Source organism: Lycium barbarum, chromosome 7 (genome assembly GCF_019175385.1).
Source record: "Lycium barbarum isolate Lr01 chromosome 7, ASM1917538v2, whole genome shotgun sequence".
NCBI classification, from domain to species: domain Eukaryota; kingdom Viridiplantae; phylum Streptophyta; class Magnoliopsida; order Solanales; family Solanaceae; genus Lycium; species Lycium barbarum.
The window spans coordinates 131,451,091-131,477,675 of NC_083343.1; the positions used below are offsets into that span (position 1 = coordinate 131,451,091).

General features: G+C 30.7%; 2 protein-coding genes across 4 annotated transcripts in view; one reads left to right on the forward strand and one right to left on the reverse strand.

The window, feature by feature from the left end:
* Positions 1–8,307: 8,307 nt before the first annotated feature.
* The window catches only part of LOC132604462 (large ribosomal subunit protein uL18c), an 85,072-nt gene continuing 66,794 nt past the window's right edge, over positions 8,308–26,585 (reverse strand). The window contains exons 1-3 of one of the 2 annotated variants that reach the window (XM_060317977.1): positions 12,608–12,838; positions 9,186–9,347; positions 8,308–8,599 (exon numbers count right to left, since the gene is read on the reverse strand). In XM_060317977.1, the coding sequence (XP_060173960.1) occupies positions 8,450–8,599; positions 9,186–9,347; positions 12,608–12,772 (477 nt within the window). In that variant the 5' untranslated portion in view covers positions 12,773–12,838 and the 3' untranslated portion in view covers positions 8,308–8,449. Of the gene's footprint in view, positions 8,600–9,185; positions 9,348–12,607; positions 12,839–26,585 lie in introns of those variants that run through there. The other variant, XM_060317976.1, reaches the window with a different exon arrangement.
* LOC132604459 (late embryogenesis abundant protein D-29-like) lies at positions 15,022–16,895 on the forward strand. Of its 2 annotated transcripts, none has more exons than XM_060317973.1 (2): positions 15,022–15,416; positions 16,276–16,895. In XM_060317973.1, the coding sequence occupies exons 1-2, from the start codon at positions 15,158–15,160 to the stop codon at positions 16,731–16,733; spliced, it is 717 nt and encodes a 238-aa protein (XP_060173956.1). In that variant the 5' UTR covers positions 15,022–15,157; the 3' UTR covers positions 16,734–16,895. The 2 variants fall into 2 exon arrangements, with proteins under 2 accessions (XP_060173956.1, XP_060173957.1); XM_060317974.1 differs by having other exon boundaries at positions 15,023–15,416; positions 16,294–16,895.

A 26,585-nucleotide genomic window follows, 5' to 3' on the forward strand; every position in this document is an offset into this window, starting at 1 on the left:
TATTTAAAAAATGAAAATTAATATTTAAATTTATTTAGGACTCAACTTACTCTATGTCCGACCAAATTCTTGATCTGACCCGCTTATTCAATCTCTACAAGTAACTAATTTTTGTTATGTTATTTGTTGTATTTCTCTTCAATTGTTCATAAATTTCATCGTCTTTACCTTCACTTTTCATTCATTTTTTTTTAATATATTTTCATCCATTGTTATAGTATCTTCATCAAACTCTAACTCTCCATTTTAATGGCGGATATTGATACTCCAAGCAAAAATTCTTCCTTATCAGTTACCCAATCTCTACAAGTAACTAATTTTTGTTATGTTATTTGTTGTATTTCTCTTCAATTGTTCATAAATTTCATCGTCTTTACCTTCACTTTTCATTCAATTTTTTTTTATATATTTTCATCCATTGTTAGAGTATCTTCATCAAACTCTAACTCTCCATTTTAATGGCGGATATTGATACTCCAAGCAAAAATACACCAGTGGCAACAAGAAAGTAAAGTAGTGGAGGATCTCCAGTCAATGGCCGAAGCTCAGTCATAACAATTCATTTGCTAAATCTCTGTGGATAGGCCGAAATAAGAGGAAAATCCTTCTTATGTTTGCTAATCATGTGGTGTTGTTTATCTTATGAGTGATGAAGAATAGTATTGATTATAACAATATGATATTGTAGCATCATCTAGGAGCAAGAGAATAGGTTGTTGTTGTAGAAACACCATTGATGAGAGTTGTGGAGCTTCATGCTCACCAAGTGTTTGATAAAATGTTTCAGTATAGTTCAGTATATTTCAGTGTATTTCTGTGTATCAACAAACAGTATATCTAATTTTTCAATATATTTCGGTGTATTTAAATGTATTTATCTTTGTTTTTTTTTTTTTGTGTAGAGTCTATTTTTACTCCACTTTATTTTCACGATTTTTGTATTTCGTTGTATTTCTGCATTTTGTATTTCTAATTTATGAAATAGTTTCTGATATATTTCATTGTATTCCAGCGTATATTTTTCTATATTTGGAAGTTTTCAGATCTTTAATGGTTTTTGAATTCAAAAAGTTTTGATTGTGATAAAAGTTGAGAGAGATTCTTGAGCGGTTATGGAATGCGTGAAATATGGTTGATTTAATTTAACTTACCATTTAAAAAGAAAAAGAAGAATCTGTTAAAAAAATATAGCCTATTTTAACTCAACTCGATTTTGTATTTCACTGTATTTCAAAAAATCTGTTCCATAAATAGCTCCTGATTTCACTGGAGCGTGTTTGATGTTCACTGTATTTCTCTATATTTCAAAAAAATAAAAATACATGCGTTTTTAAAGAAAAGTAGCTACGCTTGGTAATTTTGCATTTTATAGTTATATCTAGTTATAAGTCAATAAAAATAATTATTTATGTAAGTTTCACTTTCTAAAACACCTCACCACCATCCACTACTTCTGGCCAAAGATAATCAGGTTTGGTTGGATTGATAAAATGTGAGTATACGTTTTTAAAAGTTTCAACCTTGTAGCAGACATGGACACATTCTTCCACCATTTGAATACTCACTTTAACACGAGGATAAGGTAGTTTTTTTAGATCCCATCTCCTAATGGTATAATTTTGAATAAGCGGGTCAGGTCAAGAATTGGTCAGGTTTAGGATGGTTCGGTCCTAAATAAATTTAAATATTCATTTTAAATAGTAAAATATTTATTTCCTAAAATTTATAGCTATGTACGTCATCAAATATGTACTAAAAATTGTACAATCTGGCTAAAATGACCATGGAACTACCTTAAGCAAAGTTGAATGACTTATGAAAGACAAAACAAAATTAAATGACTTTGATTATCAATTACTATAAGTTGAGTGACCATTTAAGCTTGAACGCAGAGTCTTTTCTATTCCTTTCAAACTTACAACCAAATATGGTGCAAACCATGTGTTTCTACTTGACCATTTTACGTTAGCTTGGTTGCTTTATCTTTTAAATCCCACTTTCACACTAATGAGGCTAATTAATTAATCAAAGTCAAATTTAAAATTAAAAAATAAACCTTTTGCTTAACATTATTAATGATTGGCCGAAAGGTTGAAATTGTCGTTAAATTTCGAACGGAAAGCAAGAAAAGCGGCTAATGCTGCTTCTTAATTATGGACGGCAGCGTCATTAATTAATCCTTAATTAAAGCTCTTTTTAAAAATGAGTAACTTTTTATTTTTTTAATATCAAGACATTTATGCATGGTTTTTGGGCCGACTTTTTGACCTACAACTACAAGTTTGAAACACAAAGTACAACCGCGTAGAAATAAAAAACATAGCCGCTTGTAGCGCTCTTATTTAACACATATTCAATTTCTAAAAATTATTTAAAATTTAACTAGTTTTGCCAAATTTTGGATTGAACCTACTGTTGTCGTTGCATCGTCTTCTTCAAATCTTTAGGTATGAAATTGGGCTACGCCTATGCCTAACTTCATAGCAGAACGTATGATGTTTTAGAAAAGTTGAATTTCAAATTTAAATCTTGAGGTGTGAAGCTAGAATTAACCAAAGCCTAACTTTGAAGTTCAGACTGTCTGAGGTTAGCCATTGAGTGAGTTCACTTTAGACTTGTAGGGCTGAATTTAAAAATTACAAATTCACGATTTTTATCTTCAAACCCGCATATCTAAAACTGATTCTGAGCAGATTATACTTTAAGAACTCTGTAGTTTCTGTCACGATTGTATAATTTTAAGTTTCATAGATAAAATTTCATGACAATATCTTAAAAGTTTTATCGGAACTCAACGGTTCATACAAATAACTATTTTTTAATTATAGAGATTGAAAATTGCCTTTATACTCTTGTCTAAGTATCAGTTTTGTTCATGGAAGGGTTCCACTCCATAAACCTAACTCACACATAACATGTTGGAATTCTTATGATTGAACTAAAGTCTAGGGAAATTTAAATTTAAAATATTTTACAAGAGAAAGTCAAACTAAACAATAGAATATAAAACCTGCACACAAGGAGTTATAACTCGTTAATTAGTTGCTTTAATAATTGAGCTCACCAACTTTACGTCAACGTCACTTTCTGCCATGGCCAAATTAAAGAACTTCACATGGAAGGGTCCATCAATGGAGCGTGAGTGCCATGTGCACAAATACTTCAAACTTCAAACTGCAGTGATAACAAAAACAAAAATAAAAAGATGAAATAATATCATTTTTTATCCTTCAGTTATTGCTACATTCCAACTTTAGTTCTTAATATATCTGACTAAGCACATTTAACTTTCAATTATTTGAAATGTGCACTTTTGATCCATTTGTTTATTATTCCTTCCGTCTCATAATAAGTGTCACCTTAGTAAAAAAAAACACGCATATTAAGAAACTAATAACGCAAGTGAAGTTTACCAAATTACTCCTATATAATAAAAATAAATTATTTTTACATTTTAATTAGAGCATGCACAAGTAAACTTTTTGACATTGGGAATCCAACAATATCAAGTTACTATGTGGCTTTTTTAATAATCATTTAGATGTTAATTTATTGTCTAAGGGTAGAATTGAAAAAAACTAATCAATTTATATCTTGATTTTCTAAGATGATACTAATTATGAGACAAAAAAATATTGGCTAAGGCACACTTGTTATGGCACGGAGGGAGTAGTTTTTAACTCCATTCTGTCCCAATTTATTTGGCAAAGTTGAGATTTCTAGAGTCGGCCAAGTTTTTCTTTGACTGATATGACTTTTGAATATGTTAAGTTATTAATTATTGTGATCTATAATATTTCTCATGTAGTTTCCAAATATATAAATTTTATTTCAAAAAACTTAAAGCTTCTATGTCCGAATTCACTGTCAAAGTTTAGGAGTTTCAATCTCGAAATTTCAATTGTGCGACATAAATAGGGACAAATGGAGTACCACTTAATTACATATATATTATATTAAACTTGTATTATTACTCCATATTTGAGGGCAATATACTTCTAATACTAGTCCAAATATAACTTAATTTTCTAAGTAAAGGGACAAAAACATATTTTTTATTAATTGAAGATTAGATTTGTTATGTCATATATTCTAAGGACTAAATTAGAATTTATCATTAAATGAGGGATTGAAAATATTATCTAAAGAAACATTAAAAAAGATATAGAGATTTTACATATAGAGCAGAGCTATTCTCACGGATCTTGCCTACCTTTTATGACACATAATATCTTTTCTTTTAAACTATTGTAACAATATATGTGACACGTACATTCTATATAAACCACCCACTTTTTGTGTTCTTAGCCAATAGTAAGTTAGATAGGTAGATATCATAGAAGAAGATCATATAGTAACAGAAGAATATTTCTAGCAGAATATCTTTGAAGAATATTTCTGGTAGAATATCTTTGAGGTCATGGCAACTTATCAGAACAGAAAAACTACTAAATGGGTTCAAACAATCACATCTCCTTTCAGAAAAGCTCGAACTTTGTTTAATCAAGAATCGTCGAGGGATCATAAGAAGTCGCATCAAGAAGGTATGTACATTTACATATAGTAGTACATGCAGAGGCAGATCTAGACGGGTTCTATAGGTTCAACTAACTCATACATATGCGGAAAAAAGAAGAAGAGGGCAATTGTGAGATTATGCATACTCATTATGAATATGCTGACTTTAGATTCTGGATCCATCCGTGTTTATTAGCAGTCTATCGGGTTTACACATCTAGCCTCTTAAAATTTGAAAATTAAAACGTAAGATCTAGGCGGTTGTGTGAGTTCAACTGACTCATACATATGCAAGTGCAAGAAAACAAGGTTAAACCATAAAATTAAGTCAGTTTGAATTCGTTGACTCTAGATTCTGAATACAGTCGGTTGGTTTTCTGACATCTAGTGTCTTATGTGTGGTTGCAGGGCCGGAGAACCATATTGTGAATTTGCAGGTGGAAGTAATGGCTTGTCCATATGAAGATGTTCAAGTGATGTGGTCAATTTTAGACAAGTCAAAGCCAAGAACTTGAACCTTTGTCTTTTTACCCCATTTGGCGAAGCAATCAAGAATCAAACAATTTATGTACATAAAGTTGCTAGTTGTCTTGTGGATGTGGTGGCTATAATCTGACACCCAAAAGCAAGATTTGGAAAAGTGTTAATGGCTCTAGTTTGGTAGGTATAAAAAACAGGTGACAAATTGGTTGTATTCAAGCTTGACTTGTTTTGTTACCAATTTGTTTTTTTAGCTAATCCCCATGATGAATTAATGTCATGGAGAGATTTCAGTGTATTTGGATTTGAATTTGCATCATAATTCTACATTCAAGGGTTATTTTGATTCACACACTAATTATGCAGAAGTTGTTTATGTGATGAACACTGAATAGCGATGATATGGTTACTATGATGTGATCAATAATGAAGGAATTATTATGTGATGATTAGTTTAATAGCATTTTATGGCTATGCAGCTTAATACTCGTACTTGTAATGTTAATAGATATTATATTTTTGTTTCATTTTCTATTGCGCTTAAAATAAATATATAAATTTTCCAAGGGCAGAGCTATAATTACGCTGGTCCTAATATGCTACTCCAAATTTTAACTCCATCTTGTTGATACAACTTAGTGTAGATATTATTTAATACCGTCAACCAAATGCTAAACTCTACATTAGAGTCCGGAGCCAAAATGGTATATTTTTACAGCAATTAGACCAAAATAGGCTGTTTTTTTTTTTTTTATACCCAAATGGGTATTTCGTTGATCATTCAACGAAATACCCCAGTTACTGTTCATAGCAGCAACTCTATTTTTTTTTTTTTTTTTTTTTTTTGCTATTTCGTGGATTGTTCCACGAAATAGCTTTTTTTTTTAATTTTTTTTTGCATTTCGTGGAACAATCCACGAAATAGCTTTTTTTTTTTTTTTTTTTTAATTTCGTGAAAAAAATGATTTTTTTTTTACATATCATGACACAATCCACGAAATAGATGTTTTTTTATTTTATTTCGTGAATAAAAAAAGAAATAGGAAATTATAATTTTTTTTTTGTTTTTGCATTTCGTGTATTAAAAAACGAAATAGGATAAATTTTTTTCTAATTTCGTTCGTATAAAGAGGAAATTGGAAAAAAAAAATAAAATATATATATATATATATATATATTATTTCGTGTATTAATGAAGGAAATTGATTTGTTTTTTTATTGTTTTTGCATTTCGTAATCTAATGAACGAAATAGGTTTTTTTTTTTTTTTTTTTTGTATTTAGTGCATAAAAAAACGAAATAGAAAATTATATACATATATATATATATTTTGCATTTCGTGTATTAAAAAACGAAATAGGAAAATAAAAAATAGGAATATATATATATATATATATATATATATATATATATATATATATATTTCATTCATGTACCAATGAAATAGGATGAATATATATATATTTTTGTGTTTCATTTATAAAAACATTTATATATTCACGAAATAAAAAAAAATCTTATTTCGTTTTTTAATAAACGAAAAAAAAATAGTTGTAAAGTCAAGACATAACTTTATTTTAAATATAAATATAATTCTAAAAAATATAGGGAGAAAAACTAGTTGTAAAGTCGTCAAACTTTAGATGGTCATAACTTTGTGCTCGGACGTCCGATTTACGCGATTTTTTTTTTTGATTTTGGGTATTTATCCGAGATCTATGCACACAAACTGCCGCAAGGCGGTTTGGCCGAGCCGATTTTTAACAAAACGCCTTTTATCACATTCAATTTCAATTTTTCCCCAAATTGGCATGAAATTTTCAGTTTTATTTACTTATAAGATGATGATACGCAATAGATTTCAACGTAAAAATCCAGGGATAATGTATCTGTGAATGTCAATTTCACTTCTGCGGTTTCAATTTTTGAAAATAAAGCTGACTAATTTTCTCGATATATAAAGTTGACTAAAATAACCTTACAGTTAAACACTAAGTTTTTTGAAAAATATATTTTAAAAAAATTAAAAAATGGCTTTTAATCAATTTGGAATATATATATATATAAGATCAATTTCAAAAATATATAAAAAAACTGTTTTTTTTTTATATTTCGTGGATTGTTCCACGAAATGCAAAATAAAAATAAAAAAAAAACAGTTTTAAATTAAAAAATAAAACAGTTTCGTTAATATAAATAAAACTGTTTTTTTTTTTTTTTGTATTTCGTGGAACAATCCACGAAATATGTTTTATTTTTATTTTTTATTTTGCATTTCGTGGAACAATCCACGAAATATTTCATTGGTACATGAATGAAATATATATATATATATATATATATATATATATATATATATATATATATATATATATATATAATTTCGTATTTCGTTTTTTTATTCACTAAATACAAAAAAAAAAAAAAAACCTATTTCTTTCATTAGATTACGAAATGCAAAAAAAATAAAAAAATAAATCAATTTCCTTCATTAATACACGAAATAATATATATATTTATATTTTCCAATTTCCTTTTTATACGAACGAAATTAGAAAAAAATTTATCCTATTTCGTTTTTTAATACACGAAATGCAAAAACAAAAAAAAAAATTATAATTTCCTATTTCTTTTTTTATTCACGAAATAAAATAAAAAAACATCTATTTCGTGGATTGTGTCATGATATGTAAAAAAACAATCATTTTTTTCACGAAATTAAAAAAAAAAAAAAAAAAAAAGCTATTTCGTGGATTGTTCCACGAAATGCAAACAAAAATTAAAAAAAAAGCTATTTCGTGGAACAATCCACGAAATAGCAAAAAAAAAAAAAAAAAAAAAAAAAAAAGTTGCTGCTATGAACAGTAACTGGGGTATTTCGTTGAATGATCAACGAAATACCCATTTGGGTATAAAAAAAAAAAGACAGCCTATTTTGGTCTAATTGCTGTAAAAATATGCCATTTTGGCTCCGGACTCCTCTACATTAGTTATGCAGAATTTATTTTTCCACTATGACCAACCAAATATTGCATTATGGTGATTATTTTTTCATATGCATAGAGTCAACCAAACATTGTATTGTTTTTTTGATACTTGATGCTACAATCGATTATAGAGCCTTTATAATAAAATCTTACTTGGTTTTCATCTATTAGACCTGAGAGTTGAAATCCCCAAACAAATATAACTGAGGTCTGGATTAGCAAATTAGCCATGATTTACTTAAGTTTCTCTAAATTAGACAGCAACAACTAAAGCTAAATTTGAAGTACAAAGAAATCCAAGTTCTGATTCTAAGGAGCCAGAAAACCAAAAGAATTGCAGATCTCATACATCCAGACTCCAGTTCATCCCTTGTTACTCATTGAGTTTTACAAACTGGAACAAATAGGAAGATTAAAAAAGGTCATTTGCACAAACAAAAAAATAAGAACAAAGAAACCACTTTCTAAAACTGAAGGCCATTTTCTCGTGCAGCTTCAGCGAGAGCTTCAATCCGTCCATGGTAAGGATAACCTCCGCGATCAAAGGCTACTTTCGTGATCCCTTTCTCTAGACAGGCCTTAGCTATAGCTTCCCCTACTTTCTTTGCCACTTCCTGCCAACAAAAGCTTGTTATGATGAGCCTTTTGTTCACAAAAAGCATAACAAATATTCAAGCAACTAAATACTGACGCAAGAAAAGTTCCAGGAGAATCACAGCAATCGACTTTTTCCATGAATGTGCAATTAAGTAGTGGTAACAAAGACAAACAACGCCAAAATTGCTCAACATGTTTCAGTACTCAGCGGAGTCAGCACTAGCTATATAAGAAAATAAACTGTGATGAGAGCTAAATAAAGAGAAGCTACCTCTGTGAGAACCTCTATCCATCCACAAAAAAAAAAAAAAAAAAAAAAAAAAGGAAGTGCAAAATTAAGTTTTTTCCCTAATGGAAAAGAAAGGCCTGATTTAACTATTATCTTTATACTTACGACTTCACTTTTGAGTTCTCAAGCCTACTTTCCCTTAGTAGTTTTTTTTTCAATAATTAATTTCATCTCTTACTACGCCTCACTCTCTCATATATACTTTCCTAAGACCTAAGCATTGCTCCTAAAAGAAAAGGAGCTCTGAACCTTTTCTTGAAAAAGTAAATGTAAGGTCTTTTAACCTTTTTGAGAAAACATAGTTGAGAACTTACTGCAGTGGGACCAGCAGAGTAATCAAATTCCTCAGAGATTGGTTTCTGCATCGTTGAAGCAGAAGCCATTGTGTGCATCTTGGAGTCATCGATGACTTGAACATAAATGTGCTTGTTGGAGCGGAAGACACATAATCTTGGTCTTTCGGTTGTCCCTTCAACCTGAAAGTCAAAAGATGTGTTGTAGACTTGACTCTTGATGAATAATGCACCTTTAAGACTCATGCAAGAGAATTCATGATTTTAAATAAACCAAAAAAGGAACCAGAAAGAATAGGAAACCGGATCATGACTGCTGGTCAAATAAGAACTAAACAACTAGCATATCAATCATAAATAGATGTTTACAAGAAAAGTTTTCTATTCCATACAAAAATTTTATGTAAATGGAAGCAAAAAGAAAACTGATAGAGGGTTCATAGCTATATGATGTATAAAAGCATCAAATGGAAACAAAGAGAAAGGCAATAGCGGGTTCATAACTGTACGATGATAAAAGCATGTGTGAATTGTGCTATGTAAGCGTGGATGTATTGTTTTTCTAATGAAAAAGAGATCCTGTCCTTTTCAACTCACTTGATTAGGTGTGCTTTCTTTGTCTAAGGAATCAACGTGCAAAGATAAATCTAAATCTTTCAAACATGCATCTTTGTGCCAATATTTTGATGACTTTCCATATTCCATTGCTTCCAAGGAACTATCTTTTCAAGCAAGCATATAATGCTAAACACCAAATAGGATCCATCAATCCCCTCTGCGTGTAATCTTAGGTAAAGAAACCAACTTCACAATGGAATTCTCGGAATTCGGAAAGAGGCTAATCTAGGTATCTAACATAGGTTCCTACAAATTCTAGGAAGGATATCAATATTTCTTTCCCCTCCAATTCAGATCATTGTGTATCAAACTCAGCAATAGTGCTCTATTTACTTCTCTCCTTTCCTGTGCACCACTCCCTTTTCCCTAGATACCACACAGGCATCTTCAATTCCAAAATCCCAGTTATTACAAGTATTTTCTGCAAATAATATTCCCTAAAAGACCAACTTTCAGGTCTGATCAATACCAAAGTTTCTTCAAGCAAAGTTCGAATGCTAGAAATGACTTTGCCAAAAGGCTGCAAAGGTTTTAAAACACCGCAGTAACTTGCATTCCCCACTGTTGAACAAGATTAACTTTAACACCCTCCCCGCAACACAACCCCCCCCCCCCCCCCCCCCCACCAAAAAAAAAAAAAAGAGTAGACTAGACTTGGATGGTTTTGTTTCCCCTGCTAGTTAAAAAGCTCCACATACAACAAATTCATTATTTGTACAACTCTGAATGCAGAGAGTACAAATTCAACACCCCAGGAAGAGGTTAGCCTCGCCACATATTGGTTAAAACAACCCCAGAAAAGGAAAAACTAATTGACATAGGTGGCTTTTGCTTCCTCTATAGTTAAATACCATTACATCACAAATTCATAATTTGGGGGCCTGACATTGTACAATTCTGAATGCATATAGTACAAACTTAAAGCCCCAACAACAGATAGCACTGCCACATATTGGTAAAAAACAGATTAACCTTACAAGTTACAAAAGAAAAGGTATATTTCTTTCACTGGCAGTTAAATACCTCCATTATAGCACAAATTCATTATTTGAGACTTGGGATCTTTATGCCAAGAAGAGATTACACTGTCACATACTAGTTAACAACATTAACCTTAACAACAACTACTATTTATGCACCTCAATCCCAAGCAAGTTGCTGCCAGCTATATGAATTTTCACTAATGGTGTTGCTCCTTCCCACCCACCCCACAAAAAAAAAGATTGACAAATGTGGTTTTTTTTGTTTGCTCTGCTGGTTAAATTCCTCCATTATACCACAAATTCATTATTTGGGACTTGGGATTTGTACAACCCAGACCCAAGAAGATATTGCATTGCACATACTAGAAAACAAGATTGACTTTAACAACTACTACTACACCTCAATCTGAAGCGAGTTGGAGCCTGCTATAGGAATTCCCACTAACCATGTCGTTCCATTTAAGCAAAAGCAAGATTAACCTTACAAAAACAACCAATTTGAAGAAGTTTTCTTCTTTTTTTTTTTTTTTTTGGTATCCTATGCTAGTTAAATACCTCCATTATACACAAATTCATTATTTAGGGCCTGCCATTGTACAACTCTGAAATGCATGAAGTACTAACTCAAAACCCCAAGAACAAATAGCACTGGCACACCTCAATATCACTTCTTTGTGCGTTTCCGACCTAAACTATCAGGCGTTTGCGTTTCCGACCTAAACTATCACCAACTATTTATCAAAACACACGGAACTATCAAGTGTTTGCACTTTGTACCTGAACAATCACCAACTATTTATCTCATGGTGGTGGAGACTCGCAAAAAATATACTTCGGATGTGTTTTTTACCATTATCTCTTAATTTTTTAAATTTTCCATTTAATTCCTTTAATGATCCTATTTGACACAATTTAAAAAAAAAAAAAAAAAGGAGAGAATGTACACCACGCATCATCAGATACAAGTCGATGTGTGTTTTGATAAATACTTGATGATAATTTAGGTAGGAAACGCAAACACCTGATAGTTCGAGTAGGAAACTCAAAAAAAGATGATACTTAAGGTGTGTTTTTAATCATTATCACATTGATTAATAAAGACTTCGAATTTGTATAACCCATTATGTTTAAAGCTAAAATTCAATACCCCAAGAAGAGATTGCATTGCCACATATCGGTAAAAACAAGACATAGCTATATCATCCCACTAATTCAAAACCCAAAATGCTTAAGTTCAAATTCAAGACCCCAAATTAACCTTACCAAAAAAAGAACTCCAAATTGGAAAAGGTGGTTTTTTTTTTTTTTTTTCTAATGCTAGTAAAATACCTCAATTATACCTCAAATTCATTAATTGGGACTAGGGTTTTGTACAACACTGAACATGGAGCACAAATTCAACACCCCAAGAAAAGATTGCAATTTGGCCACATATTATACCACAAATTCACAACTCTGAATCCATAGAACACAAATTCAAGACCCGACGAAGACATTGCATTGCCACATAATAGTAAAAACAACTTTAACCTTTACCCAAAAACAAAAAAACAAAAAAACAACACCCAATTGACATAGCTAAATTATACCACAAATTCACAGATTTGAATGCTAAAAGCTCAAATTCAAGACCCCAATAAGAGATTACACTGCCCCATGTTGGTAAAAACAAGATTAACCTCACCAAAATTGAAAAGGTTGTTTCTTTTGTTTTATCTGCTAGTTAAGTACTTCCATTAGACCACAAATTCAATATTTAAAGAACCCAAGAATATTTTGCATTGCCACATGTAGTTAAAAAACAAGATTAACGTAAGACATTGTTTGGAAAATTAAGTATACCTTCTTGCGAATACGAATATGTCGGGCAGTTCTATCTTCCCTTCTTGTTTTAGCCTTAGCTTCAATTGTTTGTATCACCAATTTAGGACGAACTTGGAAAGTAAACTGCTTGTTATCAGCACAAGCGTTGTGAAGAAAGGAAAGTGAAAATGAAGCACAAGACATGGTGTTTGAGAGTGGAGTGTCACTCTATCTTTATTTGAAGATGAATTTTAGGATAAGATGTGAGAAACAAGAGTCAAGAGGTTATATATATGTTGTAAATTTTTATGGGAAAAGGGTCAAATAATACACCTTCATAATACTTTTTGTCCAAATATATGTCTCGTTATACTTTCCGTTTAAATATAACCCTCCAGTTATATTTCGATCCAAAGATATCCTTTCTCTGATATTTTCGGTCCAAACATATCCCTCCTATTATATTTTCATTCCAAATTACCCTTCCAATTATACTTTCGATCCAAATATACCCCTCCCTTTATACTTTGTCACAAGTTTGCATTAATTTTAACTATACGTGTCAAGCTTAGAATGCTTAAACCTCCTTAAACCTCAAATTAAAGACCCCAACAAGAGATTGCATTGCCAGATGGGGTATACATGGACCGGGTTGGTTTGAAATTTTTAAAGACCAAACCAAACCAATTGCATCGGGTTATTAAATATATAAACCAACCCAAACTAACAAAATCGGGGTTTTCAACCTCGGGTTTTCTCAGTTTTTTCGGGTTTTTTTCCGATATAGAACATATGAGTAACTTGTACTTCAAATATTTCTTTAGTCCCAGTAAAATACGAATATCTAATTCAGATATTTATTAAGAAAATAGCACAAAACGTGAGATGAGAGATGACATTGTACTAAAATATTTAACGAAAAAAATTAATGGAATTGCATAAAATAAAATGATCATAATCTGAAAGTACTAAGTCTTGCTTCAATAATTACGGCTAACTTATAAGGCAGGTAGAAAATGATCATAATCTAAAAGTATTAAGTCATGCTAAAATAAGTACGGTTAACATTATTGTCATTCCAGTGTTAGATATGAAGTACTTTTGTTAACATTAGTATTGATTTGATTTTTGTTGAGTTTTATTTGAGTTACTAATATTCTTGGGCTGTAAAACTTATTGGACCATTCAGAATTTTAATTTCAAGCTCGAAATAATATGTTAAAAGAAAAAAAAAACTATGAAAAAGTTAAAGAAACATTTATAAATTACATTATAAATAAATATTTTTATGTATAAAATATGTTTGAAATTTTATAAATGTAATGTCGGTTTGGTTTAATTCAGTTGGACTTTTTTTAGTTAAAATTAAACCAAACCAATAATGTTTGGGTTTTTCTTTTTATAACCAAACCAAGTCAAACCAAGCCACTAGTGAATTTTTTTCACTGTTTGATTTGAATTATCTGTTTGATTCGGATTATCGATTTGGCGAGGATTCTTTCTAATAATTCAAAGTCATGAGAACATATTGAGGTTGAAAATTTTGTATTTTGTCATTGAATTGTGTAATTTACCAACAACAATTCTTCTGCTAATTAAAAAGATATCTATGAAATTCACTAAATAAATGAGTGTATATATATATATATATATATAATCCAAATAGTTATGTTATATTTTTTTACATTAATGATAACGAATTTAAAATTTTATTACAAGAAATATATATATAAAATCGAAATAGTTAAGTTATAATTTTTTTACATTAATGATATCGAATTAAAATTTTATTACAAGAAAATTCAAATAAGAAAAGTAAATATAATATCATAAATATAAAGGAGATTAATGTTATAAAGCGAAATATGGATGAAGATTTCTAAAATTGTCTCAAACATAATTAATTTTCATATTAATTACTTTCATAATTACTTTGAAGTTTTCATATTATATTTTCGATACAAAACATTAGTAATATTTAGATAAGATTTACGTTATATAACAAAAAGTTAGAATAGTAATATCTGTATAATAAATTTTCAAGTGAATAATTTTTACGTGATAAAAATAATACTAGTACTAACTTTTATGAGATCAACTTTTATAAGTCAGAATGACCACGATAAAATTTACCCGGAAAAAAGACAATAATTCAAACCTATCATTTCTGAATGATCCTCTTCGTCGACAAAAATAGATTTTTCAAGAACTTTTCTAACACAATGTTCAAACGCCACCTAAGGGCTAAGGTAAGGATAGGGACAGAAACCAAAATAATATATCCACCGACGTAGAGCCAGCAAAGGTAAAATTGGATACTGAACGTAAAGAGCTCATATTGATTATGGTGTTTGCAAAATCACAAACAACTGACACGTATGCCCACGTATTATGCCACTCGTCCACTAACCTATGCTCTCCCAGAACATAACTCTCCTTATATATATCTGAAAAATATTCCTAACTCAATCAAATCAATGTTCTTCTACTTTGTCTGCTCTCCTTGAAAAATCATCCATCAACTTTATTTCTCTATTATTAATCTTTACACATTTACATACACATATTTAGTTGGTTTTGTTGTGTATAATGGCTTCAAGGAGGTTGATTTGTGTGTTGTTATTGGTTTTATGTGTGTCTAATTTGGTGAGTTGTAAGGAAACTCATGAGGAAGTTGAGAAGCAGAATAAAGAAAACTCAGAGTCATGGACAGGATGGGCTAAAGATAAGATTTCTGAAGGGCTAGGTTTTAAATCTACTGATGATGATTCAGCTGTGAAACATGCTTCTGATTCAACTATGGATACTGCAACAAAGGCCAAAGACAAAATCACTGACACGGCTTCAGGTTAGTACTTCAATCTATACCTCTTTAGGTGGATGCAAAATTTTAAGTTTATGGATTTATGAACTCACGGTTACTTTTATTTACTCTGTTCGGGATAGATGGATCACTTTATACATATTAAGTGAATTTTAATGCAAGTATATAATTTGAGCCACAGTTATTGAGTTCTAAGGTGCTGTCGAATCCTTAGCCTAGGATCTGCTAGGAGGGAGTAACATTATTCTTACTATTAGGTATTATTAAATCCGTAACATAGAAAGGATTTGTTGATAAATTAGTTATGTTAGAATCAGTAACATGTATTCTTACAAGTACTATGGAATCTATAACATGTAACATAAGAAGGGTTTGATATTGAGTTATGTCGGATCTGTAACATGTATCCTTATTTACTTGCTATTGAGCTCACTCGTACTTGCTTGCGCTCTGTCGAATCCTATAAAATCTGTAATATGTACATTTTAGATCTTATTTAAATTAGGTATCTTTATATATACCGACAGTCGAGAGACCACCTTAATCAGCTACTCCATTGCACCACCTTACATCCTCAGTTGCTTGCTTAATTATATAACATGTTATTATCCTAGTTTTTAAGGCTACCGTGAAGTGTTAATTAGTAGCTATCAGTTCATCTTCGAATATAGATATATATATATATATATATATATATATATATTTAAAAATCTACTAAAATTGCTAATATATCGGATTTGGACTCATAATTTTAACTTCAGCACAATGAGTTGAACGGTTTATTAGAACTTCAGTCAATAGTATTCGTTGGGAATCTTAAAACTTGAATACATTATCCATCTAAGTTTAAATATTAGATTTGTCTCTCGTGTGTGTTACAAAGTAACACGAATGAATGCAGGAACCGGACAATATGTAGCAGACAAGGCAGGAGATCAAAAGAACGCAGCCGAAGAAGCGAAAAACAAAGCATACGAAACTGCCGAAGCAGCAAAACAAAAAACAGGGGAGAAAGCAGAGGAAGCTCATACAAAAGCAGGGGAGGAAAAAGAAAAAGCCTATTCAGACGCTGAAAAGGCAAAACAAAAAGCCGAAGAAGCATACCACAAAACCAAAGATCAAGCTGCAGAGAAAATGAAGGAAACGGGAGAGCAAGCAGCGAAGAAAACAGAAGAAGCGAAGGAAGGATATGAAAGCGCGAAGAATAAAGCAGGGGAGACATTAGGGAAAGCTAAAGAGAATATAGCTTCAAATTTGGAGAGTGCTAAGGAAACTGCTAAAGAAAAAGCGAGGGAAATTAAGGATAATATAGCTGGGAAGAAACGAGATGAGGAGCTGTAGAAAGTTTTGAGTTACGCATGTTTGTTTGTATTTTGCAATATCATAGGTTTTGTATGGTAACAAAAACCTGATGTTTTGGTTTTTCTTATTGATGTCTGGCCAGGTGTTGTAAAAATGTATCACTAATAGATGAGTCAATGTTGTATTAATGTGTGTTTACTATAGTGCTCTCTTATGAACTTGATTTGTGTTATACTATACACTGCTGATCTTTTTTTTTATAGGCATAGTGTTCAGGTTAAGTTTGTGCATATATCAGCTAAATGTATAGTATGGGATAGCTGTTTTTTCTTTCACTGTATGCGACTAGTTTCATGGAGTATTTGTTAGGAAGCAAGTGGAAAATGAAGGGGGAACATGCGGAAGGAGAAACAGAGCAGTAGAAAGGCTTTTGAGTTGTAGTTTTGTTTGTATTTTGCAATATTACACGTTTTTATGTAGTAATAATAACAGAAACCTGATGTCTTGGTTTTTTTTCCTTCCTCCGGTTATCGCTATGTTGATGTCTAGCCAGGGCTATGGGCTGGTCTGCTAGGTGTTGTAATAAGTGTGTATTAGTGCTAGTCAAGTTATTGTTGCATCAGAGATGAACTTAATTTGTGTTACTATATTGTTTTGTTTCTTCAATAATCGCTGTAATGTTCCAGCAAGTTGCACACATTCAATTAATTGTGCATGTTTTTACTAGCTGTTGCATCTCTTACCGATGAAGATACTGAATAAAGTATAATTCGAGTAGTATCTCCTAACAGTGCTGTTCTAGATTACCAATAAATAAATTTTCTTGTCATTCTGTGATGCAACATTTCTACTTGATTATTGTTTTCCACATTGCATAATCTTTTTTGGCACTCATAGGACATGCAATGCAACATCTGTACTTGTTGCTTTCTGAAGCCCAAAGTAAGTGCACGACTGACACTTGGGCAGCTACAGGTGCCCAGTATCAATGAAGGCAGCCCGTAACAATTGAGATTTTACAACTCATTTCGTAGGCGTTTGGCCATGGAAATAAAAAATTTCTTCACTTTTTTTGGAGTTGGGGTGGAGTTGTGTTTGGCCAGCTACTTGATTTTTTTTTTTGTTTTTGTTTTCTAATGCTAGTAAAATACTTCAATTATACCTCAAATTCATTATTTGGCTAGGGTTTTGTACAACACTGAACATGGAGCACAAATTCAACACCCCAAGAAAAGATTGCAATTTGCCACATATTATACCACAAATTCACAACTCTGAATACATAGAACACAAATTCAAGACCCGACGAAGAGATTGCATTGCCACATAATAGTAAAAACAAGATTAATCTTTACCCAAAAACAAAAAAAGAAAAAAATAACACCCAATTGACATAGCTAAATTATACCACAAATTCACAGATTTGAATGCTAAAAGCTCAAATTCAAGACCCCAATAAGAGATTACACTGCTCCATGTTGGTAAAAACAAGATTAACCTCATCAAATTGAAAAGGTTGTTTCTATTGTTTCCTCTGCTAGTTAAGTACTTCCATTAGACCTAAGCCCGTCAACCGAACCGGAACCGGTTATAAAATCACGGTTTCCGATCTAAAAACCGAAACCTGACACCGGTTCCGATTTACAAGTTTGAAACCTCAAACCGGAACCAGTCCGGTTCAAAATGTCCAAAACCTCCTTTTTTTTATTTTTTGTATAGTATATGTATATTATAGTATTTATTAGTATATTGTAGGTATATTTACATATGCTATATAAGTTTATAAGTAAAGTTTATATATTTACTGACTAACAGGCTAACAACAAGTCAGCAATACAGCATATATATATATCAATATACCTATTCTCCCTTTTTTATAATTTTCGTTTTTTTTTTAATAAATCTGTTTAGTTATGAATCTTTATTACACTGTTCATACCTTTCTCTTAATCTTGGTTCTTAATATCCGTCTTCTTTAACCACACCCCGGTTACCATGGCCAACATCGTCCCTTATCGTTTGGACATTAAAACGGCCTTTCAAACACCTAGGAATTTACAGGTTAATCCATCGAGTATATCAAGAAATTAAGAGAATAACCATATACTAAGAGTAATAGATTCATAACAACAGGTAAATAATTATTCTCACATTATCAACATAATATTTTAGTTGAACATAAAATAATTTACATAGTAGGGAGATTAGTACAGAAAACATAGATAAAACTTACATGACTGGAAGATGGAGAGAGGTTTCCCTTTCGGGGAACCCGAAAACTACTTCACACTAAAAGAAAATTACTGGAAAGTTTAAAACTATTTTACAGGGAAGTTATATTACAAAAGATTTTGCTGGGAAAAGGAGTTGGGGCATTTGTGAAAGGGAAGAGGAATATGGAGTGGTTGGCCTGTGAGAGAAATGTTAGGAACTTTTCTCGTTGATGACTTTGATGATTGTTTCTTGATTGATTCTCAGCTTCTCTGCAAACACTGCTATTTATAGGGGTCTGGCGGACTTCAAATGCGGTCTTCAAATTTGTGAAGAATCTTTTGAGTTCAGCCGGGTATTCTTAGGGCCCCATCGTCACGTGGACCTTTTCAAAAGATGCTTTATAATTTTGTCCGTTTGCTGAGCTGTCTCATTTCTTGATAAAACTACTACTTTATTAAAGCTACTTTAATAAAGTCTAGTCTTCTTTTTCTGAAGTATCACTATCATCTCTCTATCCAAAGTATAATTTTTTTTGAAGGATCACAAAGTCTTTACGCAAAGTCACAAAGTCTTCTATTATTGTCTTGTCTCACTTTCTTTACTTTTCTGAGAAATGTCATTGTCTCTCTTTTCAATGCCTTTGTCTTCCATTATTGTCTCATTTCTTTTACGTTTCTGCCAAATGTCCTTGTCTTTCCTTTCATCTTTTTTTGAACCAAGTCTTTCAAGTCTTTTTCTTTCACCTACCTTTCTTAAAATGTCTTCCACCTTATTTATTATTATTATTATTATTATTATTATTATTATTATTATTATTATTATTATTATTATTATTATTACTTTTTTTTTTGCAAGTGTGTTTTTCTTCGTAGAAGTCGCTCCTTGCGTGAGTGTCTTTGGTAGTCTCCGTCTGGTTTGTAGAGATGAACATCCCTCATCTTCACTTTTTGGCAAAGTGACAGCCATCAACGGATTTGATAAGTCTTTACCGGCTACCGTTTGAACCGGACTAGCTGTATCCTTACCCGATACAGTGGGTCTAATTGCATTCATTGGGGAATGCACACCCGTCTCATCCATTTTTGTCTGAGATGGAGAACTCTGAGACTGCATCAATTCGAACTTTACTGCTTGTAGTCTTTGTTCTAATGTCTTCACCTGATCCAAGAGTTGCATGTTTTCTTGAACCAATGTCTCTTTCTGTTGGTTTAATCTTTTGACTACATCAGTCATGGTAGAACAATGGTCACAAAAGATTATTTTGTCTGTGTCTTTTTGGACGTTTTACTGAGGGATTTTGTCTAAGGGCTGGAGAAATATAGTAGTTTGGATCCAATACTCCCCTAGCATAGTCTAATGCTTCAGTGAAATTATTAAATCCTTTAAAAAGAGGTTTTCTCATGTCTTTTATAGAGTCTAAAACTTCTATCGAAGTTTGAAAAATACCATTAGTTTTACCGTGAACTACAACATAAAATTTAAATTTTTTATCTAAATTTCGGTCTGTAAAATATTGACAGAGTGCATGTATAGTGGCTACAAAATGACTAGCGTCTTTTCTATTATGTGAAATCCATAAATTATCCACTAAGCATCTTTGTTGTCTATCTATTACATATTGTGGTAATACTTTAAAAGTCCAATTTGATGGATGGTAAGCTACTAAGTTATTGGCTCCGAATTGTATTCTTTCCATAGTATTTCTTTCTAATAAAGATGTAGGTCAAAAATGAAGGTTACCTAATACTGTCTGTCTGTATGTGTCTTGGGTTGAGGCTATGCCTTTCCCCTTGTCCGCTGTCTGAGAACTGGTAGGTCTCATGCTGTCCAAATAAAAAATTAGTTAGCAGTAATCTTTAATCTACTTAATTGGTCTGCTAAATTATTATCTTTTCCTTTTATATGTTCAAATTTTAAATTATAAATTGAAATGGTATCTAAAAAATTTAGCCATCTTCTTCTACTGCTATTTTTATCATTTATCTTTTGATAGAATTTAACTATAGCTTCGCAGTCTGTTCTAACTAGTATTTCTGGTTTATTTAGGATATATAGTCTAAAACTATTTAGTCCATATATTACAGCTAAAATTTCCGCATCTATACTACTGATATTTCCTTTTTCTCTATACTTACCACTTTGATAAGCACATATTTTTTCTTCATTTTTATTACTATATTTATTAGGTTTAACTTTTAATACCGCTCCCCATCCTTCAAAACTACCGTCTGTCTCTATAATTAGATAGTCTGTTTCTAGGGGCATATTTAAATCGGGAATTTTTTTTATTTTTTCTTTTATTTTTTGTACTAATTTAATGTCTTCAGTATTGAAGTGTTTTTGACCATTTGATCCAGTCTTTGAATACAATGGTCCTGCTATTTTTCCTAAATCTTTTATAAAATTTCTAGCATAATTGACTATTCCTAAATTTTTTTGTAATTCCTTAACATTGTCTAACTTATCTGGCATTTCTAAAGCTTTTTTGGCTATATGAGGTTGTAATTTTATTTTACCTTCTCCTAGTACTACTCCTAAAAAGTTTATATAATTTTTACATAATTCCATTTTCTTCTTACTAATTATTATCCCATTTTCTATAAATAGTCTAAATACCGTTTGTAGGTGTCCTAAATGTTCTTTAATATCTATACTAAACACTAGTATATCATCTACATATACTAATACAAACCTTTTGTATTCTCCAAATATACTATCCATTTTTCTTTGGAAAATTGGTGGAGCTGTCTTTAATCCAAATGGCATTACTAACCATTCGAAATGTCCTTCAGGACAGGTGAATGCAGTCCATTCTATACTATCTTCATGCATTCGTACCTGCCAATATCCTGATTTACAATCAAATTTGCTAAATATTTTCTTTCCTTGTATTCTATTTATTAGTTCTGTTTTGTCTGGTAACTTATATCCATCTGTTCTAGTGTTATCATTAAGTCTTTTATAGTTTATTAGCATTCTTGCTTTTCCTCTTACTATTTCGCTATGATTTCTTACCATAAATGCTGTTGTTTAGAAGTAGATCTCCGTATTACTCCTAAGTCTAATAGTTCTTTTATTTGTACTTTAAAATCTTCTACATCTTGATTTGTCGCTTCAATAGAAGCTGTTTTAATTATATAGTCTGGATTTATTATATCTAGTTTACATACAATCCTATTATTTTTCCAATGTTTTAACGGCTTTTCTCCTATAATTTCTATTTCATCTCGTATTTTTATTATATTATCTAGGTCTTTTTGATTTTTTATCATTCCTATTCTTTCTATTCCTGTTTTAAAATTATATAACTCTGTCTCTATATCTATTAAAGTATAATTTTTTTCTAACGAATCCTCTTCTCCTAGAATTTCTTCTTCTTCTAGAGTTAAATTTTTTATTTCTGGTTTGATTTTACAACATGTATCCTTTTCTTGACACTCTTTACAACAACTATCTTTTTTCCTTTGCAGGTCTGCGGTGGGGATCTTCTTATGACGGATCCTTGTTTCTGTCTTAAGAACTTGTACTGGTGTATGAGTAATATTTTTTAAGAAAATTACTCCATCTCTTGTAATCATACAACTGCCATTATTATGTAACATAAAGTCTAATCCTATGACAAAATCTACATTTATATTAAGGTCTCTTACCCATATCTTATCCATTTTATAGCTTGGTTTGTAAAATTCTGAACATGTATTTATAAAGCTAATATAGGCTTTATGAACATAATGTCTATATATCTTATGGGTTCCATCCATTTGCATTGCTGCAACTGGTTTTTCTAGGGTTTTTATTAAATTAGGTGGAACTATTCTTTTATTTATTATGCACTTTGTGCACCCTGAATCTACTAATGCTAATGTTTCTATCTCATAATCATCTATTTTAATTCTTGCAAGTATTTTTATTGTTCCTAATTTCTTATCTTCATTGCATACTAATGCCTCATGGTTTTCTATATTCATTAATTCTGCTTGAGAATCTTCTGGTATTATTTTTAATGGTTTCATTACTGATTGTATATTTGATAGTCTTATTTCGTCGTCTTCACTGTCTGCTTCTTTTTGTTTTCCTTTTTCTAGGTTACATAATCTAGTTTCTAATTCATTTATTCTTGTTTCTAATGCTATCATTCTTAGATTAATAGTCGGGTCTTCAATTTTTTTATGAGTTGTTTCTCTATTTATCTTTGTTTTAAATTTCTTTTCTATACACATTGTACATCCTTCTATATAACAATTTTTACATTTAGCTCTTTTGTCTCTACTAGGATACCATTTACAAAAGAAACATGCATTACTGTCCAATCCTTTATTTTGTTCAAACTCATGGTTACAGTCTTCGGCTATATTTGCTAAATTATTCATTGCTTCTAAATCTAGATTTTCTAATCCTATTTCATTAATTAATTCGTCTGCTTCTGAATCTGATGAGTCTGTTTTGATTTTTTTTTCACTGTCTATGCTTACTATAGAATATATACTTTCTGTATCTGACATATATTGGTCTACATTTATTAATGTTTCTTGAAAATCTTCAATTAGCTGAGAATTTCTTGTTTTATTATTTATTCTTTTTGGACATGTATTTGCTAAGTGTTCTATACTTCCACAAGTGAAGCATTCTAATCTATTTTTATAATTCCTTTCTGTTCGATATTTTCTTACATGCCTATTTCTGTCTAAATAAGGTTTTCTAGCTGCTGATTTTCTAAGATAATATTTCTTTCTATTATATTGAGGATAATTTCTATTATACTGCGTTCTGTATTTTTTATGCTTTTTCTTTTTATAATTGTCTTTATCATAACTTTGAGTAGTGTAAACTACGCTTTTACAAAAGTTCATTTCATTTTGTTTTAACTGTTTTTGTATTTGTATATGGGTACATTTTTCTTGTAGTATATCCATTATATGTTATATTCTATGTCCTATGGACCACGTTAAATTAGGATTCTGCATTACTCCGTCTCTCTTATTCCATCTATCTTCTATTTCTCTTCCTAAGGCTCCTGGTAGTTTATTAAATAATTTTTTACCTAATTCTTGATCAAATGCATTTCCACTAATGGTACAGTAGTAAAATAATCGTTTAAAAATTTCTTAATATGAAACCAACTACTTATGCTTAGTTGTTCTAATTTTATTACTGCATTTCTTTGTAGTACTAATAATCCACTATTTGGATCTTCCCATGTAATCAAAGTATGTATTTTATTAGTAAAATTATATGGGTTTGCTCCCATGGATACTAAGTGTTGAAATTCCATTGGAAAATTTTCTTTATAAGCTTCCCATAAAGCTTTGGCTGATTCTCCTAAAAATGTTTCTAAATATTTATACATTGTTTCTGCGTCTGTTTCACTATATGTTTTTATATAGTCTGCTACTACTATTCCTTTCCAAAGATCTATCACTAAATTACATCTTTGCGGATCATGTGCTGCTATATTTAATATTTTACCTTTATTACCTCCTTCTTGAAGAATAATGGGTTCTTCTATAGGCATTCTTTTTCCTGATGGTTTGACATTGTCTAAAGGTTCTCCTGCTGTTCTAAAAACGTCTTCTAGGTACATTTCCTGTGCTTGTGTCTATAGTGTATTGTTCTCCTGTTGTTCTTTGAAATGGACTAGAACTAGATGCACTAGATTCTATTAATTCTTTTTGACTTATTATAGAGTCTATTTCTAGTTCGTTATCACTATTTTGCATGTCTTCTAATATTTTATCAAAATCGTCATATTTCTTTTGGTAGATATGTTCTTCTCTATATCCCCAATTATCAGTTCGGGCTTCACATAATTTAAAGTGACTTATGGTTTCTTCTATTGTTAATTCTCCTAACTTACATCCTTTACATTTAAAAAGCATATTTTTATTTTCTTTTTGAAGTCTTTTTGCTTTTTCTATAGCTTCGTCTATCGCAAACTCGTCTTGTATTAATTCTATATTCATAAAAGTTGTGTCTGTAATTTCATTTTCGTCTAAAGTACTTTCTTCTTTTATGTCTTTTTGTGGCATATAATTATAATTAGTAAAACGTACGGATGTCTCTCCCTTAGAATTAGTGTACATTAGGTGAGATTCTGGCTGTAATTTTTTTTTTCTATTAAAATCTTTTAGATTCCATTCCATCCCTGCATATTCTTCAGGATTTATTTTAATGGGTTTTATTAGTTTTATTCCTCTATTTCCCATTACTTCTACCACATCTTCTACCTTAATTTTAAATTTTGTATTACTATTATTAGTCATTTTTCCTAGAAATCCTACGCATATTAATAAATTATTACCGTCACACATCTCTTCATATCCCTTGGTTTGTATTCCTATTTTTATGTGTTTTCCAAATTCTGCTATGTTCATTATAAAATTTGGGCTAATATAAAAGATTCCTCCATTATTTGTCATGTCTACTTCCATTAGTCCTATTATTGATTTTTTCATGTCTGACCATCTCTCGTCATAAATTACTATTAAAACTTTAGTTCCTAAGTTTTTTCTAGTTAATCCTTTTAATCCTACTACTATTAATCACATATGCATTAAACTTTTTTCAGTATTTTTTATTTGTTTTACAGCTACTGGGTCTATTAAATTTATGGTAGTAATTTTAGTTCGTATGGCTGATATTTGTTCTTCTCTATAATGTCTATATAATTGGGCTGTGCTTGAAAACTGTCCTATATTGTATAGAGTTTTTGGATTTAGCAGTTTTAGTTGGTTTTGTTGGAAAATTTGTATATCTCTATCTACATCTATTACTTCACTTAATTGTTGATTGTTTTCTTCTGGTGTTCTTCTATTTAAAATTTTTGATAAGAAATTATTACCTATTCTATTATCTAAAAAATTTATTCTTTGTCTTTCTTGCCTTTCTGATCCTCCTTCGTTTCTTGGTCTAGTTGAAAGAAAGTCCATTTTTGTGGTTTTCTAAGTACTTTAACTTTTTTTTTTTGAGGTGTTATTTCTACCTTTTTTAATTGGTCTACTAATTCTTCAACTTCTTTGTTTTTAAACGTCTCTTTATTTTTTTCTTTTTGTTTTTCAGTTAACCACCAAATGCGTTCATTTAATAATTCTAACTTCGGTATTATTATTTATATTTTCTTTATTATTTCTAGTATCAATGAGATTATAGTAATATTTTGTTGTAGTGCTATTTGGTCTGATTTAGCGCTAGGTATATAATCTTTATAGTCTGCTGGTAAAGGTATAGACTTTTCTATTAATTTTGAGGCTTCTTCTTGAGCTAATGTTGGTTTATTCATGAAAGAGTGATTTCTTTTAGTTCTGCTACTGTCTTTTTTAATTCTCTAATGTCACTGGTTAAGACTTCTACTTGTTGCGTTATCTTAGAGACTATGTGGGTTGTTTTTAGTTCTATTTCTTTTGGTTTTTCTGTAATAACTTTAACTAACTTTTCTATTTCCGTTTTTGTAGGTAATTTTTTTAGATTAAATTTATTAACTAGAATCTGAATTTTCCTTTCTAATTCTAATTCTTGTGTTTTTAAGTAATCTAGGTTTTGTTCTAATTTTTCAAAGGTTTTCTTTTGCTTAGTCTGAGATGCAGCTACCACTTCTAATATTCTAGTGATATCTTTATTATTTTCTTGTAATTTTTCACTGAAATTTATGACCAAATCTACTAATATATTTAGCTGTTTGTC